Source organism: Palaemon carinicauda, chromosome 19 (assembly GCF_036898095.1).
Source record: "Palaemon carinicauda isolate YSFRI2023 chromosome 19, ASM3689809v2, whole genome shotgun sequence".
NCBI classification, from domain to species: Eukaryota; Metazoa; Arthropoda; class Malacostraca; order Decapoda; family Palaemonidae; genus Palaemon; species Palaemon carinicauda.
The window spans coordinates 128,481,016-128,501,410 of record NC_090743.1 but is presented as its reverse complement, the minus strand read 5'-3'; the positions used below and the strand labels follow the sequence as shown (position 1 = coordinate 128,501,410).

The 20,395-nt window shown below is 34.4% G+C and overlaps 1 protein-coding gene across 1 annotated transcript in view; it reads left to right on the top strand.

Annotated features, from left to right (window-relative positions):
- The window catches only part of LOC137659326 (uncharacterized), a 104,416-nt gene that overhangs the window by 38,339 nt on the left and 45,682 nt on the right, over window positions 1-20,395 (top strand). Inside the window, exons 6-7 of the mRNA XM_068394346.1 lie at window positions 13,807-13,935; window positions 17,855-17,875. Of these exons, the coding sequence (XP_068250447.1) occupies window positions 13,807-13,935; window positions 17,855-17,875 (150 nt within the window). The remainder of the gene's footprint in view (window positions 1-13,806; window positions 13,936-17,854; window positions 17,876-20,395) is intronic.

Genomic DNA, 20,395 nt, shown 5'->3' with positions numbered 1-20,395 from the left:
GAGTAAAAGTATTACAAATATATTAATGCAAATTGAGTTAAATGACCACCAATATGTTAATGAAAGTTTAGCAAAATTACCACTAATATATAAATGCAAATTTAGCAAAATTACTACCAATATTTTAATGAAAGTTGAGCAAAATTAACACCAATATATTAATGCAAATTGAGTAAAATGACCACCAACATATTAATGCAAATGGAGTAAAATGGTCACCAATATGTTAATGCAAATTGAGTTAAATGATCAAAAATTTATTACTGTAAATTTAGTTAAATTACCACCAATATAGTAAGGAAAATCGACCGAAATGACCACTAATATGTTAATGCAAATTGAGCAAAATGACCACCAATATATTAATGCAAATCAAGCAAAATGACCGCTAGTATATTAATGCAAATTGAGAAAAATGACCGACAATATATTAGTGCAAAATGTGTAAAATTACCGTAAATATATTAATGCAATTTGAGTTAAATGACCACCAATATAGTAATGCAAATTGAACAAAATGACCACCAATATATTATTGCAAATTGAGTAAAAAAATCACCCCCAATATATTTCATTGCAAATTGAGCAAAACTGGGGGCAGAAAAAGTTTAGAGAAGAACAAGAGAAAAACAAAGTTTATCAGACAGGTGAAAAAAATGTAATTTGTTTGTTGACTTGTTTAGTAAGTTAATTACTGCAAAGGTTAATTTTCTAATTAACTTATTTCAGGTGGTAAAAGTGGAGGCAGTTAGAGGATGATTGTAGAAGAATGTTTTTGTCTTGTCTTCTATTATTTGTTTTTGATGAGAGAGAAACTTTAGTTATGTTGTCTTCAAGTTATTATTCAAAAAGGAAAAGGTACACTACGTGATTCTCTCTCTCTCTCTCTCTCTCTCTCTCTCTCTCTCTCTCTCTCTCTGTGTGTGCAATATATGTATATGTATATATGTATATGTATATATATATATATATATATATATATATATATATATATATATATATATAGTGTGTGTGTGTAATTTGAAAGAATAAATCAAAGAAAGCAATCTCAAGGTCCGATTATTACAGCGATTGAGTCACGTTTGGTAGATCTTTGGATTGTGCCGTGTCTTCTCTACTAGTGCACCTCGTAAGGGACTTACCAGCGTTTGATGAGGACAAGTTAAAGTGGTAGAGGCATGCAACTTCATCCCCCACGGACCTGTACAGTGTGTGGTGTGTGTGTGTGTGTGTGTGTGTGTGTGTGTGTGTGTGTTTGTGTATTTTAAGAATTACAGTCGACACACTCGTAGTAGAGGTTCTCAGGCATAAAGGTTGTAAACCGTAAATCAACTTACTATGTAATATAGGTCATCCTACTTCCTCTTCTAGTAGACTGTGTTGGGTGTGCCTGTTGTGAGCCACTGAATGGAAAATGTGTGGAGAGAGAGAGAGAGAGAGAGAGAGAGAGAGAGAGAGAGAGAGAGAGAGAGAGAGAGAGAGAGAGAGAGAGAGAGAAACTATCTGTGTTTGCGTGATCCGTCGCATCATGACCTTTGACCTAATCCTCGTCTTTAATCAGCATTCTCTTCTTTTCTCCAACAATGTCTTCATAGAATACTCAAATTTAAAAAAAAAGATTAATGGTTCTTTTTGTTAGGTAATAAACATCTCCAAGTATGAGCAGTGAACATCTTTTTGACAAGATAGGTGCCAAACTTCTCTGATGTCGAATTAAATGTTGACTCGCTTTTGGTTGAATAAAAAATCTATTGAAAACGAGTTCCTTGTCGATCAACAAGGTGTCAAACTCCTTAAGAAGTAAAGAGTTGTTAATCCCTTTGGAGTTATCTATATTTGGAGTTCTTGCGGGTGATGATCCAAAACTCCTGCTGGTTGAAACAAATGTAAGACCCTTTGGGTAATGAGCTGAGAAGGATTATGATGTTTCTTCAAGAAGTGTTGATTTCTGTTTTGGAGTGGGTAGTGCGTAAGCACTGTGGAAGTCTAGAGGTGTAGAAGTCCATGATTGCAGTGAATGTTTTTATGTTGAAGAGGCTGACCTAAGTCTGTCCTTATAGTTTTTTTTTTATATGACAGATCTATTTTAGTGTTTATACTGATCTTAATAAGTTACCTATTGTTGATCAGCGTGTTTTTTAAGTTATCTTTTGTTGATCAGCGTGTTTTATGTGATCTTTGGTTGATCAACGTATTTTGTAAGTTACCTTTTGTTGATCAGCGTGATTTATAAGTTATCTTTTGTTGATCAGCGGGATTTATAAGTTATCTTTCGGTGATCAGCGTATTTTGTAAGTTACCTTTATCTTTTGTTGATCAGCGTGTTTTATAAGTTACCTTTTGCTGATCAGCCTGTTAGTTCGAGAACAAGTTTCCAACAAGAAATGAACATTGTACCATGTGTTTCTTGCTGCCAGACAAGATTCAAGAGCTGTCGTTCACCTGCATTCCCGTTCTGTGTTGTAAAACCAGTACCGGTATGTCTCTTTGGTAATGGAAGTCATTTATAAGGCTTTATCGAGTTATTTAAGCTTCTAGTATTCGTGGCAGAGCCTCTATGCTATTAGTTACCTGTTGAAAACCCAGTGAAGTTATTTTATTTGAGATGGTTCTTGTGTGTGAGGAACCCTAGCTTTAAGTGTTTTTATATATTAGAATCGAAGTTCTATTAATTTGGGATTTTATCTCTTTCCTCATTGGGCTATTTTCCTTGTTGGGGCCCCTGGGCTTATAACATCCTTTTTTTTTCAACTAAGGTTGTAGCTTAGCTATTAGTTATAATAATAATAATAATAATGATAATAATAATATGATGCTTTGAATTATAAAAGGATATACATTTTCTATAGTTATAAATACCGAAAGAAATATTTGTCATTGCTGAACAAATCCTAAATAACAAAGCAATGAAGAGAGAGAGAGAGAGAGAGAGAGAGAGAGAGAGAGAGAGAGAGAGAGAGAGAGAGAGAGAGTTCAAACTCTGCCTATAACCCTTATAAGTAAAGGTGTCAGCTTGATATATAACAAGATATAATTCTCATACTCGCACAGGATGCGTTCAAATTATAACAATTTAGATATTGCAATTTAATATATCTTTTAGGTAAAGATAATTCAATTACATACTTATATCCGAAGCGTTTACTGAGAGAGAATATCAATGGTAGCTATATCGAAAGAGTTTCATAGGTTTCACAAACTAAAGTTTACTAAAAGAGTATCAGTTAACATACGTTAATTCGAAGCCCTCATCTCGGACACCACAAATCACCAGAGCTGGCTTCTCACTATATGGTATGACAATCTCATTTCGATCTGATTAGATCTGGTTGACTTAAACCTGATTGTGATCTCCTCTCTCCCTATATGTAGCTGTTAGATGTTTTCACGAGGCTGCTAGTTTTACTTTTCCTTTGTTCTTTTGGGGTTTATATGGTTGTTCGTGATTTGGTGTCGTTAATTTGTGGAGGAGGATGCATTTAGAAGTTTATTTTGTAAAGTGAGTTTTCTATTTCTTGAAGGAAGTATGAAAGCTGGTGCTCTTACATGTATTATTATTATTATTATTATTATTATTATTATTATTATTATTATTATTATTGTTGTTGTTGTTGTTTTTGTTGTTGTTATTTTTATCATTATTAGCTAAACTACAACCCTAGTTATAAAAGCGGAATGCTATAAGCTCAAGGGCTCCAACAGTGAAAAAATATCCCATTGAAGAAAGGAAGTAAGGAAATAAATAAACTACATGAGAAGTAAAGAAGAATTAAGATGAAATATTTTAAAGAATAGCAACAACTTTAAAGTGGATCTTTCAAAAATAAACTACAAAAAGAGGCTTATATCAGCCTATTCAACGTAGAACATTCGTTGGAAGTTTGAACTTGTGAAGTTCCACCGATTCAGTTATGGCATCATAGATGTTTTCGTCATTAGTACTGCCTTTGGAATCAAGTCTCTTGCATGTACCGACACGTATGAATGTGTGGCTGTTTGCTAAGCAAGAAATGGAGGAGTTTGAAGCCTTGCATTGCGGGTCACACTTCAAGTTGCATTTTTTAATTGGCTTTGAGTTACATCAATCGATTGATTTTCGATTCCAGATAATGTTCACTAATAAATGAGTGATTAAGTGAATATTAGTGAATAATGAAAAACTTGCAACAAACTTTATCAATCTGGTTTTAGCGGTACACAGGCACAGCGAGATCATGTTTTAGCGGTACTCAGACAGCGAGATTATGTTTTAGTTGTAAACAAACACAGCGAGATCTTGTTTAGCCGTACACAGACACGGAGAGATCATGTTTTAGCTGTACACAGACACAGTGTGATCATGTTTTAACTGTACATAGACACAGCAAGATCATGTTTTAACTGTTCACAGACACAGCAAGATCATATTTTAGCTGTGCACAGACACAGCAAGATCATGTTTTAGCTGTGCACAGACACAGCAAGATCATGTTTTAACTGTTCACAGACACAGCAAGATCATGTTTTAGCTGTGCACAGACACAGCAAGATCATGTTTTAACTGTTCACAGACACAGCAAGATCATGTTTTAGCTGCACACAGACACAGCAAGATCATGTTTTAGCTTTGCACAGACACAGCAAGATCATGTTTTAACTGTACACAGACACAGCAAGATCATGTTTTAGCTGTACACAGACACAGCAAGATCATGTTTTAGCTGTACACAGACACAGCGAGATCATGTTTTAGAAGTACATAGACACAGCGAGATCATGTTTTTGTGGTATACAGACATAGTGAGATCATGCTTTACGTTACACAAGCACAGCGAGATCTTGTTTTAGCCGTACACAAACACAGCGAGATCTTGTTTAGCCGTACACAGACACAGTGTGATTATGTTTTAACTGTACACAGACACAGCAAGATCATGTTTTAGCTGCACACAGACACAGGAAGATCATGTTTTAGCGGCAAACAGACACAGCGAAATCATATTTTAGCTGCAAATAGACACAGCGAGATCAGGTTTTAGCAGTACACACACAGCGAGGTCATGTTTTAGTGGTACATATACACAGCTGGATCATGTTTTAACTGTACATATACACAGCAAGATCTTTGTTTTAGAAGTACACAGACACATTGAAAAATGATCAGTGGCTCTTGAGCCTCATGTTGCTGACCTCATTGGTGTCAACACTTCTGCAAGGTTATTTGCAATTTTCAGCAATTTTCACCCTGATTTGGCACTGGCCTGAGGGGTAAAATACCCCTCTCTGAATCCCCCATCTCTCTCCAACCGAGAGAGCAAAATCTCTTCAGTTTTGACAGCTGTTGCAGTAATTATAATGTTATAATCATTATTGACAACTACAAATTGAAATATTTATCATCTAGATGAATAATAGAGGATAGTTTTTCGGTTTCTTAAAGAATACAAGACTGCTTTTGCAAGATTGGAAAGATACCTGATTTCTACTTATCCACTTTTGTCAAATCTGAGGGTTTATCAATCGAATGTTAGAAAGTGACTTCGTATGGTGGTACTACCTTCAATACATATTACACGGTTTGCTATGTGTCCTTTTGTTATACCTTTGTGCCCATGCTCTTTCTAATGGCCAAAATTGCATGAACCGGCAGGAAATCTTGTAAGATTTCCCGTGTACCTCCATCTTTTTGCTGATTACCTCTTGACTAGTAATAGCTTTTACGTTACATATCCAGAGTTTGTGTGAGGAAGGGCAGGTAACGGGGCGTTTTGTATGAATTTCTGTACCTACGAAGCGTCACCTTTCCTTTAGAAAATCAAATCATTGTTCTCTAGTCTTGGGTAGTGTCATAGCCTCTGTACCATGGTCTTCCACTGCCTTGGGTTAGAGTTCTCTTTCTTGAGGTTACACTCGGGCACACTATTTTATCTCGTTTCTCTTCCACTTGTTTTGTTACAGTTTTTGAAGTTTATATAGAAGATATTTATTTTAATGTTAATCTTCTTAAAATATTTAATTTTTCGTTGTTTCCTTTCCTCACTGGGCTATTTTCCCTGTTGGAGCCCCTGGGCTTATAACATTCTGCTTTTCCAACTAGAGTTGTAGCTTAGCAAATAATAATAATAATAATAATAATAATAATAATAGCTCTTTTGTATATAGTGTGGTTTTGTATATATCTCAGGAGCTACTTTTTCTTGTTCAATTCTCGGAAATATTGAGTAGACTTTTGTTATTGAAATTTGATACTTCACATTTTTTTTAAATGCTCTTCTGAAATAACAATTTGCATCTTCAGAAGTTTTTCTCTTAAACAGATTTTAAACTTCACAATTTACAAATTTCGATTTCAGTATGACTCCAAAAATGGGTTTGTAATTCTGAAAACCATTTTTAATATTATGCATTCGGTATATGCATATATATTTGCATATGAATAATTAGATATTACATATACTTGTATGCATTTACGTAAAATAAAGAACTCTAATTACCTTAAAGATTTATAACATCAAGATACTGCACGACCTATTATTTAACGTCAGAGGCAACAAATTCCAAACGAATGCTGTGTTGTCATATTGCATTGCTTTTGTTAGATTTCCTTATTTAACTAAGGGGGGTGGGGTCAGCGAAGGAGGGGAGGGAGAGGCAAGTGAAGGAGAAGGTGGGGTAGGGGGTTAACATGTCCATTTATGTAGAAGGATGCTTACTCTGAAGGCTTATAATATTGTCAAGGACGTGGGAGTTGGGGGAGAATGTCACTTGTGAGGATTCTCTCTCTCTCTCTCTCTCTCTCTCTCTCTCTCTCTCTCTCTCTCTCTCTCTCTCTCTCTCTCTCTCTCTCTCTCTCTCCCCCTATATAGTGTAGCAGATGATGATATTTATCACGGACGTTCACACTTCCCAATTAAGCTTTAGATCCACCTCTTGATGTATTAGGGTATTTGGAGACACAGAAGCAGGGAGAGAAAATCAAAGCCGGTCAGTGATGGAGAAAAAAGCAGTCACAGATTGGTATTCCTTAGGAGTAAATTTAAGATGCTGTTACCTGACAGGTACCACTTGTTTCACAATGGTCACATTGTGACTCATTGCTAATTGCATGGTTTTGATATTAATCACACATTCAATGTATCCTTTATCTGAGTATTGGGTTACATAACTTATTTTTTATTCATAAATGATTTATGTAGCTACCAGGGCATCTTTGAATATAGATGCCCTTTATGGTTGTGTTCAAAGTGGCACTGATGACCTTAGTCCTTGTGATGCCAGTCTGTATATAAGGTAATCAATCAATTTAGTGTTCATCATAATTTATTTATAGGGTGTCTTTAAGTCTGGATGCACTTTATGCTTACGTTCAGAGTGGCACTGATGACCTAAGTCATTATGTTGCAAGTCTGTATGAGGTAATCAATCAATTTGTTGTTTGTCATAATTTATTTTTGCAATAACATAATCCATGTATGATGGGAGGAAACCCATAAGGGAGAAAGACAGCAAGAAAATAAGAACCACATACATCCATCTTGCCACTACTATAGGGTTAAATTACCTCATATACATACTGTAATTATATCCTGGCTAGTTCTTTCATCTTGCCATTACTGTAGGGTGAAATTACCTCTTATACATACTGTAATTATATCCCTGGCTAGTTCTTTCATCTTGCCATTACTGTAGGGTGAAATTACCTCTTATACATACTGTAATTATATCCCTGGCTAGTTCTTTCATCTTGCCATTACTGTAGGGTGAAATTACCTCTTATACATACTGTAATTATATCCCTGGCTAGTTCTTTCATCTTGCCATTACTGTAGGGTGAAATTACCTCTTATACATACTGTAATTATATCCCTGGCTAGTCCTTTCATCTTGCCATTACTGTAGGGTGAAATAACCTCTTATACATACTAATTATATCCCTGGCTAGTTCTTTCATCTTGCCATTACTGTAGGGTGAAATAACCTCTTATACATACTGTAATTATATCCCTGGCTAGTTCTTTCATCTTGCCAATACTGTAGGGTGAAAAGTACCTCTTATACATACTGTAATTATATCCTGGCTAGTTCTTTCATCTTGCCACTACTGTAGGGTGAAATTACCTCTTATACATACTAATTATATCCCTGGCTAGTTCTTTCATCTTGCCATTACTGTAGGGTGAAAAGTACCTCTTATACATACTGTAATTATATCCTGGCTAGTTCTTTCATCTTGCCATTACTGTAGGGTGAAATTACCTCTTATACATACTGAAATTATATCCCTGGCTAGTTCTTCTTGCCATTACTGTAGGGTGAAATTACCTCTTATACATACTGTAATTATATCCCTGGCTAGTTCTTTCTTCTTGCCATTACTGTAGGGTGAAATTACCTCTTATGCATACTGTAATTATATCCCTGGCTAGTTCTTTCTTCTTGCCATTACTGTAGGGTGAAATTACCTCTTATGCATACTGTAATTATATCCCTGGCTAGTTCTTTCTTCTTGCCATTACTGTAGGGTGAAATTACCTCTTATGCATACTGTAATTATATCCCTGGCTAGTTCTTTCTTCTTGCCATTACTGTAGGGTTAAATTACCTCTTATGCATACTGTAATTATATCCCTGGCTAGTTCTTTCTTCTTGCCATTGCTGTAGGGTTAAATTACCTCTTATGCATACTGTAATTATATCCCTGGCTAGTTCTTTCTTCTTGCCATTGCTGTAGGGTTAAATTACCTCTTATACATACTGTAATTATATCCCTGGCTAGTTCTTTCATCTTGCCATTACTGTAGGGTTAAATTACCTCTTATGCATACTGTAATTATATCCCTGGCTAGTTCTTTCTTCTTGCCATTACTGTAGGGTGAAATTACCTCTTATGCATACTGTAATTATATCCCTGGCTAGTTCTTTCTTCTTGCCATTACTGTAGGGTTAAATTACCTCTTATACATACTGTAATTATATCCCTGGCTAGTTCTTTCTTCTTGCCATTACTGTAGGGTTAAATTACCTTTTATGCATACTGTAATTATATCCCTGGTTAGTTCTTTCATCTTGCTATTACTGTAGGGTGAAATTACCTCTTATACATATGTATATCCTTGGCTAGTTCTTTCATCTTGCCATTACTGTAGGGTGAAATTACCTCTTATGCATACTGTAATTATATCCCTGGTTAGTTCTTTCATCTTGCTATTACTGTAGGGTGAAATTACCTCTTATACATATGTATATCCCTGGCTAGTTCTTTCATCTTGCCATTACTGTAGGGTGAAATTACCTCTTATTCATATGTATATCCCTGGCTAGTTCTTTCATCTTGCCATTACTGTAGGGTGAAATTACCTCTTATACATATGTATATCCCTGGCTAGTTCTTTCATCTTGCCATTACTGTAGGGTGAAATTACCTCTTATACATATGTATATCCCTGGTTAGTTCTTTCATCTTGCCATTACTGTAGGGTGAAATTACCTCTTATACATATGTATATCCCTGGCAAGTTCTTTCATCTTGCCATTACTGTAGGGTGAAATTACCTCTTATACATATGTATATCCCTGGCTAGTTCTTTCATCTTGCCATTACTGTAGGGTGAAATTACCTCTTATACATATGTATATCCTTGGCTAGTTCTTTCATCTTGCCATTACTGTAGGGTGAAATTACCTCTTATACATATGTATATTCCTGGCTAGTTCTTTCATCTTGCCATTACTGTAGGGTGAAATTACCTCTTATACATATGTATATCCTTGGCTAGTTCTTTCATCTTGCTATTACTGTAGGGTGAAATTACCTCTTATACATATGTATATCCCTGGCAAGTTCTTTCATCTTGCTATTACTCTAGGGTGAAATTACCTCTTATACATATGTATATCCCTGGCTATTTCTTTCATCTTGCCATTACTGTAGGGTGAAATTACCTCTTATACATATGTATATCCTTGGCTAGTTCTTTCATCTTGCCATTACTGTAGGGTGAAATTACCTCTTATACATATGTATATTCCTGGCTAGTTCTTTCATCTTGCTATTACTGTAGGGTGAAATTACCTCATATATATGTATATCCTTGGCTAGTTCTTTCATCTTGCTATTACTGTAGGGTGAAATTACTTTTACACATGTATATCCCCGGCTAGTTCTTTCAACTTGCCTCTACTGTCGGGTGAAATTACCTCTTATACATATGTATATCCCTGGCAAGTTCTTTCATCTTGCTATTACTGTAGGGTGAAATTACCTCTTATACATATGTATATCCTTGGCTAGTTCTTTCATCTTGCTATTACTGTAGGGTGAAATTAACTCTTATACATATGTATATCCTTGGCTAGTTCTTTCATCTTTCTATTACTGTAGGGTGAAATTACCTCTTATACATATGTATACAGTATCCCTGACCAGTTCTTCCTATCCTAATATTACTCTAGGATAAAATTACCTTCATCTTGCTATTACTGTAGGATAAAATTTCCTTCCTCGTGGTATTACTGTATGATGAAATTACCTTCATCTTGCTATTATTGTAGGATAAAATTACCTTCATCTTGCTATTACTGTAGGATGAAATTTCCTTCCTCTTGCTATTACTGTATGATGAAATTACTTTCATCTTGCTATTACTACTGTAGGATGAAATTTCCTTCCTCATATTATTACTGTATGATGAAATTACCTTCATCTTGCTATTATTGTAGGATTAAATTACCTTCCTCTTGCTATTACTGTAGGAGAAAATTACCTTCATCTTACTATTACTGTAGGGTGAAATTACCTTCATATTGCTATTACTATGATGAAATTACCTTCATCTTCCTATTACTCTAGGATGAAATTTCCTTTCATCTTGCTATTACTATGATGAAATTACCTTCATATTGCTATTACTATGATGAAATTACCTTCATCTTCCTATTACTCTAGGATGAAATTTCCTTTCATCTTGCTATTACTATGATGAAATTACCTTCATCTTGCTATTACTCTAGGATGAAATTTCCTTCCTCTTACAATTACTGTATGATGAAATTACCTTCCTCTTGCTATTACTGTAGGAGAAAATTATCTTCATCTTACTATTACTGTAGGGTGAAATTACCTTCATATTGCTATTACTATGATGAAATTACCTTCATCTTCCTATTACTCTAGGATGAAATTTCCTTTCATCTTGCTATTACTATGATGAAATTACCTTCATCTTGCTATTACTCTAGGATGAAATTTCCTTCCTCTTACAATTACTGTATGATGAAATTACCTTCCTCTTGCTATTACTGTAGGAGAAAATTACCTTCATCTTACTATTACTGTAGGGTGAAATTACCATCATATTGCCATTACTGTAGGATGAAATTAATTTCATCTTGCTATTACTGTAGGATGAAATGACTTTCATCTTGCTATTACTGTAGGATGAAATTACTTTCATCTTGCTATTACTGTAGGATGAAATTACTTTCATCTTGCTATTACTGTAGGATGAAATTACTTTCATCTTGCTATTACTGTAGGATGAAATTACTTTCATGTTGCTATTACTTTAGGGTGAAATTACCTTCATCTTGCAATTACTGTAGGAGGAAATTACCTTCATCTTGCAATTACTGTAGGAGGAAATTACCTTCATCTTGCAATTACTGTAGGAGGAAATTGCCTTCATCTTGCAATTACTGTAGGAGGAAATTACCTTCATCTTGCAATTACTGTAGGAGGAAATTACCTTCATCTTGCAATTACTGTAGGAGGAAATTACCTTCATCTTGCAATTACTGTAGGAGGAAATTACCTTCATCTTGCAATTACTGTAGGAGGAAATAACCTTCATCTTGCAATTACTGTAGGAGGAAATTACCTTCATCTTGCAATTAATGTATGATAAAATTACCTTCCTCTTGCCATTACCGTGGATAAAATTAACTTCTTGCAATTACTGTAGGAAGAAATTACCTTCCTCTTGCCATTACCGTAGGAAGGAATTACCTTCCTATTGCTATTTCTGTAGAAGGAAAATACCTCATCTTGCTATTTCTGTAAAATGAAATTACCTTCCTTTTGCTCTTCCTGTAAGAGGAAATCACCTTCATCTTGCTATTACTGTAGGAGGAAATTACCTTGTTTAAAGGTTTAAAGGCTGCTCTTGAATGGCAGGGGCAAGGAGCAGTGACATTGCCCTATCGAGTACTATAATGCCATAGAGACTGACCCTATATACATATGATCAGCGCCCAGGCTCCCTCTCTACCCAAGCTAGGACCAAGCCAGGCAATGGCTGCTGATGACTCAGCAGATAGACCTATAGGCTCCCCTAAACCCCCCATCCTTAGCTCACAAGATTGCTGAGGTTGTGGCCACCAAAGAAACTAACGAGTCTGAGCGGGACTCGAACCCCAGTCTAACGTTCACCAGTCAGAGGGACGTTACCACATCGGCCACCACAACCCTTTGGATAGTAATAGCGTTCACTTTTGAATATCGGCGGTGCTTTGCTTGACTGTGCAGACACATTCCCCTGGCTTAACAATTTTGAGACAGTGCTAACAATGCCATTTGTGTCATAATACTGGAGGGTTCACTGTCTTGTTTTAGACATCCCATCTTTGTGGTCATAGTACTTAGTTTTGTTCTTTCCTCACTTGAGAGGTTTCCTCACCAGTGAGAAGTCTCTCTTCCTTGATGGAATTCTCTGCAGTTGCACACTTCCTCATAGTTTCAGTTAAGATTTGTCTGACATTGCTTTAAGCATTTCTGTTCGTCAGTTTTGTGTATGTTGTCCACTATATACTTTTATTTACTGTATATATGCAAATATCTTTTATAACTACTCGGAAGATTTAACTAGAAACAATATGTTATGGTAACTTATCCGTGTATTTAATTTTTGTGTGTGTATATATATATATATATATATATATATATATATATATATATATATATATATATATATATATATATATATATACAGGGACCCCTCAAATTCCATAAGGGTAGCATTTGTGTAATTATTGCAGTTTATCACATTTCTTTACTTTACTTTTTCCTGCAGTGTGTGAAAGCACTATCTTGACTGTGTTATCAATTCTTCACAAAGGCATATCTGCATTACTGAACAATAATTCTACTATCAGTCTATTGCTCTAGTTCCCTTTTCTTTGTTCCTTTCAGTTTTTCACCTGTTCAGAACATTAATTTCAAAGTTACTTAGCATGTCAATCACCTTTCTGGCTTTGTCCATAGAAATGCCTTCTCAAATTGAACAATACTAGATAAAATTATGATGATAATAATACTATCTCTGATATTTGAATAGCAATATTACAATTTTTTTCTATTCTTCGATTCTAAATGCCATGTTTTCAGATGTGTGAAATTCTTTCTTTTTAATTCCTTTAGCCTCTCTAGATTCTGAATGCTCATAATTCCATAAAAAACAAAGATTTTAGGAAGACTTGTATAGCTCTTACAGTTCTTAGAATATGCTATTTTAATTTTTACATGATTTCACTTGCAGTTTATTTATTTTTCTTTATTTTCTTTTCTCACTGGGTTATTTTTCGCTGTTGGAGCCCTTGGGCTTATAGCATCTTGCTTTTCCAACTAGGGTTGTAGCTTGTTAGCTAATAATGATGATGATAATAATAATAATAATAATAATAATAATAATAGATACCTGGTAGTATAAAGATTAGTGTCCTGAGAACTTTTCAGAACGAAAACTTGAATGTCCAGAGAACTTTTCAGAACGAAAACTTGAATGTCCAGAGAACTTTTCAGAACAAAAACTTAAATTCCCTCTTTGATTGCAGCATTCTTTACATCAAAGGCCAAGACGCAGCATCCTTCAGAGAGGCCTCATTGCTACAGTACAGAGCTGCTCAGCAGGCTAAGCAGCAAGAGCAGAACTCCCAACAGCCTCAGCAACAGACCAGCCCGAGGTAATATACACAACTTCTATATTTATATCTGTGTAGTTTCATCTTTTGAAGAGAACAAGGTTTAAATTTCAACCACATGTCTTTTTTTGGTGTATTTTTAATTTATATGCAGAATATTATAAAATAGGGTGCTACATTAGCCTTAGTGTTGTTTAGTGTTAATAATGACCAATTAATCTTTTTTAAAAGCTCTCTATTTTTCGATAGACATATGTGAGTATTGTCAACCAGGGTTGTGGCATGTGGTGGCAATCTTTATGTATAATTGACATTCTGTATATCAAGTGATACGTGGGCGTTATGAGAGATGTTGTTAAATTACTTTTTGTCAAGAACCATTTTTAGCTATTTTTTCCAGTTTTTTTTTCTTGTTTCCTTTCCTCACTGGGCTATCTCTCCCTGTTGGAGCCCTTGGGCTTATAGCATCCTGCTTTTCCAACTAGGGTTGTAGCTTAGCAAGTAATAATAATGATAATAATAATACCAAGAGGTATATCGGTCCAATATACACTCAGTAAATGCATGGGAATTCTGATTTGTTTAACGAATGTTTTCATGTCTTTTTTATTCGGGGATTATTTTTTTGTTTACATTTTGTTTCACTGCTGTATATTGTCTCTGCCCAGGTCGTTTTCAGTTTCTAAAAGCTGTACAATTAACTTATCTCTCAGTATTGTCAGGGTGAAATTCTTTTTCCACTTTTATTTTTAAGAATTCACACACCTTTTCTCTAGACCTGAGTCATCCTCAGGAATGAATACATAATTCTATTATGATCATTTATTTTCATATAAAGGCTTAAAAATCATCTAGGAAGTACAATATTGTACTGTATCACCATGGCTTTCATGGGGAAAAGTCACAATTTTTTTGTGATGTTGTGCCTTGCATAGTAGCACTGCTGAAATAGATTTTCCTAATGTTTCTAGACTTGTCCAAGGTTGTTTTGGAGAGTATTACAACGTTTAAATTGATGAATATGAAAGATAGTTCTGTTGGTTTATATATACCGTACATTGATATTTGCAGTGTGCAACTTCTATAACATAGGGTATGCATGATTCATTTATGAAGTTATTTCACAAACAAAATGTCAGGTCTATGTATTAGCATTCTTTTGCACTTCACTTTTTAGTATGGCTGCTCTGAATCGCTTAAATTTCTGCAATTGTGGTATGTTGATATTGTGCATTCGTTATTTATACTGTGTATTATGCAAATTGGAAGAATTGTGAATTCATATTTTCACAGGTATTTTTTGGTATGCTAAAGACATGTAACTCCTATAAATTGGGCTGCTTTAGTCTAGATGATATCCTGATGCTACCTCTGCTACTACTTGTTTTAATCTTTCTGATAGAGTTTCAAGGCATTCATAGTTTAGTTGCTTTGCAATTTATCTAGCCTTAGGATACATCATTGTTCCTTCTACTGTATTTTTTATGATTTTTCAAAAACGTTCTCTCACAGTACATTCTCATAGTTTATTTCCAAAGGTGGCCCTAGTTGTGGCGGTTTCATTTTAAAAACATTCGATATTCCAACGGAGATACCGAGTGTCAATCTTTCTAAGCTATTGGATATAAGAAATCCAGGCTTTTCACAGACACTCATTACACTTTCCATTAACAGAGGGGAAGTGTAAAAAAATCTTATATTTAGTTACAAGACTCAACAAGATTTGCTCTCAGTTCTTAGGCAGAATTTTTTTTTACAGTAATTTAGTTACAACAGACTTCTGCGGTTGCTTATTATAGATGAAAGTTTACTTTTTCGAGTTTTTGAAGACAATAAGTATCGAAGAAGCTTGAAGGCTGTTACGGTGACATAGAGCTCTAATGGTAAAAATTCAGTTTTTAATCAATGTAATGCTTGTTTTTGAAATGTTCCTGTTTGATTGATAGATTTTTTTGGTTTTATTTGATCATTTTAAAAGTTGAAATGATTTTCATTCAATATTGAAGCATCAATCTCTTGGTTGAGTGGTTATTACTGCAAATAGAATATTGATGTAAATTATTTAAGACAAGGTACCTTTGACTCACTGGTGAATTGCTTGTATATTTAGCCCAGTACTGTACAGTGTGTTAGTTTATTTACGCATATTATGGTCATTTTAATTTTGATGTTGGAAGCAACGCTAAATATCAAAGGTGGCTAATGGTACCATTGTTCTCAAGTCAGGTTAGCTGCTTTCGTTTTTCTTCCGGAAGGCTTGGTTTGTTGATATTTCTCCATTCAGCTCTAACTGGAAATAGGGTTTTCCATGTAAAGATTATAATTTCTCAATTGTGATTTTCTTACCAATGATTTTCAGTAGATAATTTGCACTATAACACTATCTAAAATCAGCTAATTTAGTAGAGGTTTGTACTTCTCTATATCTGTAGGTTTGATACAAGAGGTTATTACATTGGTGAGTTCTTTGCTTATTATTTTATAGTGAAGTTCCTGTGGGTGTCTTTTTTTTTTCTCAGACTATAATACTGTACTCAGATATCTTACACGTTGTTTGTGTTGGTGTTTCACTTCAAAACAATATACAGTAATGATGATTTTAATGGAACTTTTTATTTCTATTAAAAATATATCCCCAAATGATCCTCATGCTATATAGTGTCTATATAAAGTGTACAAAATTATATTCAAACTTAAGAATGCAATTATCTATAACATGCATTGCAATCTGAAAGATGTGTATATAACCTCTCTCTGGAGGTAATAATAGGATTGTATGCAACTGGAATTATGACGTGTTCATGACTTTTGCCAAGTCAAGGCAGTGGCACTGCATGGTGCTTCAGTGTTTCAGTGACTGATCTTTTCATATGCACTTTTCCAGCAATGCGATTTTAGTACACTGCCATGTCACTTGGTTACTCCCCCTTTTGCTCATGAATCTTCTTTCACAGTGTGAAAATTGACCCTTGTTGGTGAATGTATTCTCTCACCATGTACAGAACACTTTCAGAAAGTCTTTGCCATTTAGTTTGTATATACTGAATTTTTGTGTTACCTATATATTTTCGTTACGAGGTTTCAGGGTTATTTATGTTCGTTGTATGTTTATCTTTATTTGTCATCGAACTAAAGTCTGTTTCATCCTAGCTGGCAAATGGAGCCGAACCAGCTTTCAAACCGTGGTTCGGCTCCAGTTGCCAGCTAGGATGAAACAGACTATGGTATGATTAATTTTATTCTGTGGAACACATTACTAAGGTTCTTCATTTTCATAGATATGTTTCATGTGCTTAATGATTTGAATTAATTTTGGTCCCCTTTTTTATATGGCATATTTATTTTTTTAGTATAGATAATATCTCGGTCATATTTTTACTGGTCTTATTTCATCTATTATTATTTGGAATAGGTGTAGGATGAAAAACACTTTCCTCGTCACTTATTTAGTACCAAACTTTATGAGTTATCACCACTTTTTTACTTTTGTATAAGCGTAAGGGAAGTTTAAATGAGCTTATTATATGCTCTTTAGGGTTAACCATATCTAGCCTATGTTAAAGATAAAGTCAGGAATGTTTATAACCTTTAGACTGTTGTCTTCTTATATTCCAATATGTTTTTGTTTGGATTTTTGGAACTATTACCAAATTGATAAATCATTTTATGCTTGTAGGTAATTTGAATAATGGAATTATAATAACAGTATTTTATCCCATTTTGCATAAATTAAGACCTAGTAGAAATATTGAGCTGAGCATTTCATCCATGATACTTGCCAAGAAGTATCTCTTCTTAGCCTGATTTGGATTTAGGAAAATAGAGAAGATTGACTTAAATGCCACTGATAGTCTTCATTTCCCCTATTTTGATAAATACTGTATCATTCCCCCTGCCACTTCTTCACTCCGGTCCCTCCTATGATCTCACTGGTTATTTTTTTATTCTGTGGCTTATGCAGGATCTTCCCAAAGTATTATCGGTAAGTTGTCACGACCCTACGCTCGGCTCTGCGCGGCCTCAGCTGCTGCTGCTGCTGCTTGTCCACTACTTGGTGTGACCTACGTCTTCCCACCTGCTTCTTCTTCTTCTTCTTATTGTTCCTCCTCATTTTCATGTTCTTATTTTCTGTTTTTATCTGTACTTGGATGTGTGTGTGTTTTTATATGGGCATTCATCATCTACTTCACTATTATGTGTACTGTATTATGCAATGCCCAGTGTGTCTCTATAGGCATGGTTCAATTACCCATATTACTCTTGAAAGTTTGTCATGATAGATTTGAAAACTTATTCGTTTGCATCGGCAGAAGTTTATTTCAAATCCCTCAGGTAGTACTTATTGGCTTTAACATTCTTCAGAAAGGAACAAAAGTTACAATCTTTTAGAAGTAAATATAACTTTCCCACTATTAGTTACTGTTGGGGGTTACTGATTCAAAATTTCTTACTGATTTGAAATACTAAATTTGGTTGGTTATGCTTCCCATACCTAAACCTTCCTGGGTCCCCCAATAGGCCGTTCATTATGTTTGAGGCATTGAATATGATATTAAGTTCTGTATTTTTAAATCCTTATACACTGACTAATTTTTTGATATTCTCTTAATTATGCACCTAAAACATTGCAAAATTCTCCTAACTAGTTAGTGGAAACTGATGGAAATTTTATCTTAGCAAAACCTGTTTTCAGTTTTATTTATATATTCGTACTGTAGTTTCCAAATGGAGATAAAACATGAGGCTTGTTTTTCCAAATACTAAATGTGTCTATATTCTAGAGTAGCACAGCTCATCTTTTTGATTGACAACTTAGTCATTAGGAAGTGTAGGATATAGATTTAATATCAGAAAAATCCAACCTCTTATTCTCATCTCTTGTTTGTAAAGAAGTTACTGTTCACGTGCAGTGGCAACCCTATTTTTTTCCCCTTTCTGGGATGTTCATACGCTAACATTCACATCCCTTTTTGTATTTATGAGCTCAGACAAGATGTCCACTCAGGAAATTCTTGACAGTTCAACCCTTCTGATATTCATGAATATTTACTATTTTATTGTAGCATGTACTGTAACCATAAGCTCATCAGACCAGACAAATATTTTTTTCATACAAATAGACAAAGGATTAATGTTTAAATGTAATTGGCAATCTGTTAAAAGGGGGACTTATCCCTCACTAGTTCAAGATGTGGTCCGTTGTACTTCAAAAGATTTAAAAATTGACCCTAGATACATTACTTTCTATTTACATATACAGTACTGTAATAACAATATTATTCCCCTCCTATGGTGGCGAATCACTTTTCGTTTGTTATCAAATGCCCTTGTTTGGCTAACGTATATATGACTCTGCTCATGAGAAAGACTTACTATTTAGGCAAAGTGCAAACACTTTTAGATGGAACTTACAACAACTAATAGAATGGTTTAAAAGGATTTAAACCAATAGAAAACCCAATAGTTCTTTTTTCAGAACCCTATTTTGTTATGATCAGATTTCCTTATATCCTCAGAACTGAAAGATAACTTTAGGCATATCCTGGAGACCTTCTGTTTTGATAGAAGTCTGTCACCATTTCATTATTAGTTGCCCCTTATGTCAAAAATATTTTTCAATTCATTTTCCAAAGTATGGTACAGTATATTATATACAGTACTTTTTTTTTTACACAAAAGGAAAAAATGTCAATATTATTGTTATTAATTGTTGGAGTTGAGATTTTTTTATTTTCTTTTTTTTATTTATATGTTGCATTGGCATACGGGGGATATCATATGCTGTACTTTCATTTATCGTTTTAAAACAAACCATTGTCCCATTAAGATTTTTACTTTGAAGTTAAGTTTTTCTGTATTATTAGCCGAAATCAATTCTTTTATTAATACAGCAAAATATTGCAAAATTTCTATATTTCATAAAATATTATTTTAAAGATTTTTTTTTTCTCTACTGTTTCTTTATATAATTTAGTATATTTTGTATTGGTTAACGATACGAGAAAGACTGAAAGAACCATCAATACATACACGATGAAAGTGCATGTTACTGCAAATTGAATGATTCATAACAATCACAATGGTTGTCAGGGGAACTTGTTAAACTCCTATGCCAATAAATAAAGCACCATTAAACTTGAGATAAGTTGTCATTTGCAAATATTCATCATTTTTCTCTTTTGTTTGCAAGATAACCTCCCTCTGATTCCAATGTAAAGAAGTTGCTTCCGATGACATTGGTTTGCATGAGATTGTTATTGCTGATATTGTCATCCACTATGTGCACCATGGACACTGTTGCTTTTTGCCTATCTGCATTACTTATTCCTGTGACTAAAGTGTACACTTCTTGATGGGAAATTGTTTACGTACATATCGTCCCCTTATCTACGTCTTCTCGGCTAATTGGCTCAATTTTGTTACCAGATATCTTTTAAATCTTCCTCTAATTCATTCATTCAGTTCCTTGGAAGTTGTAATATGAACCTCTGTTCAAGGATTA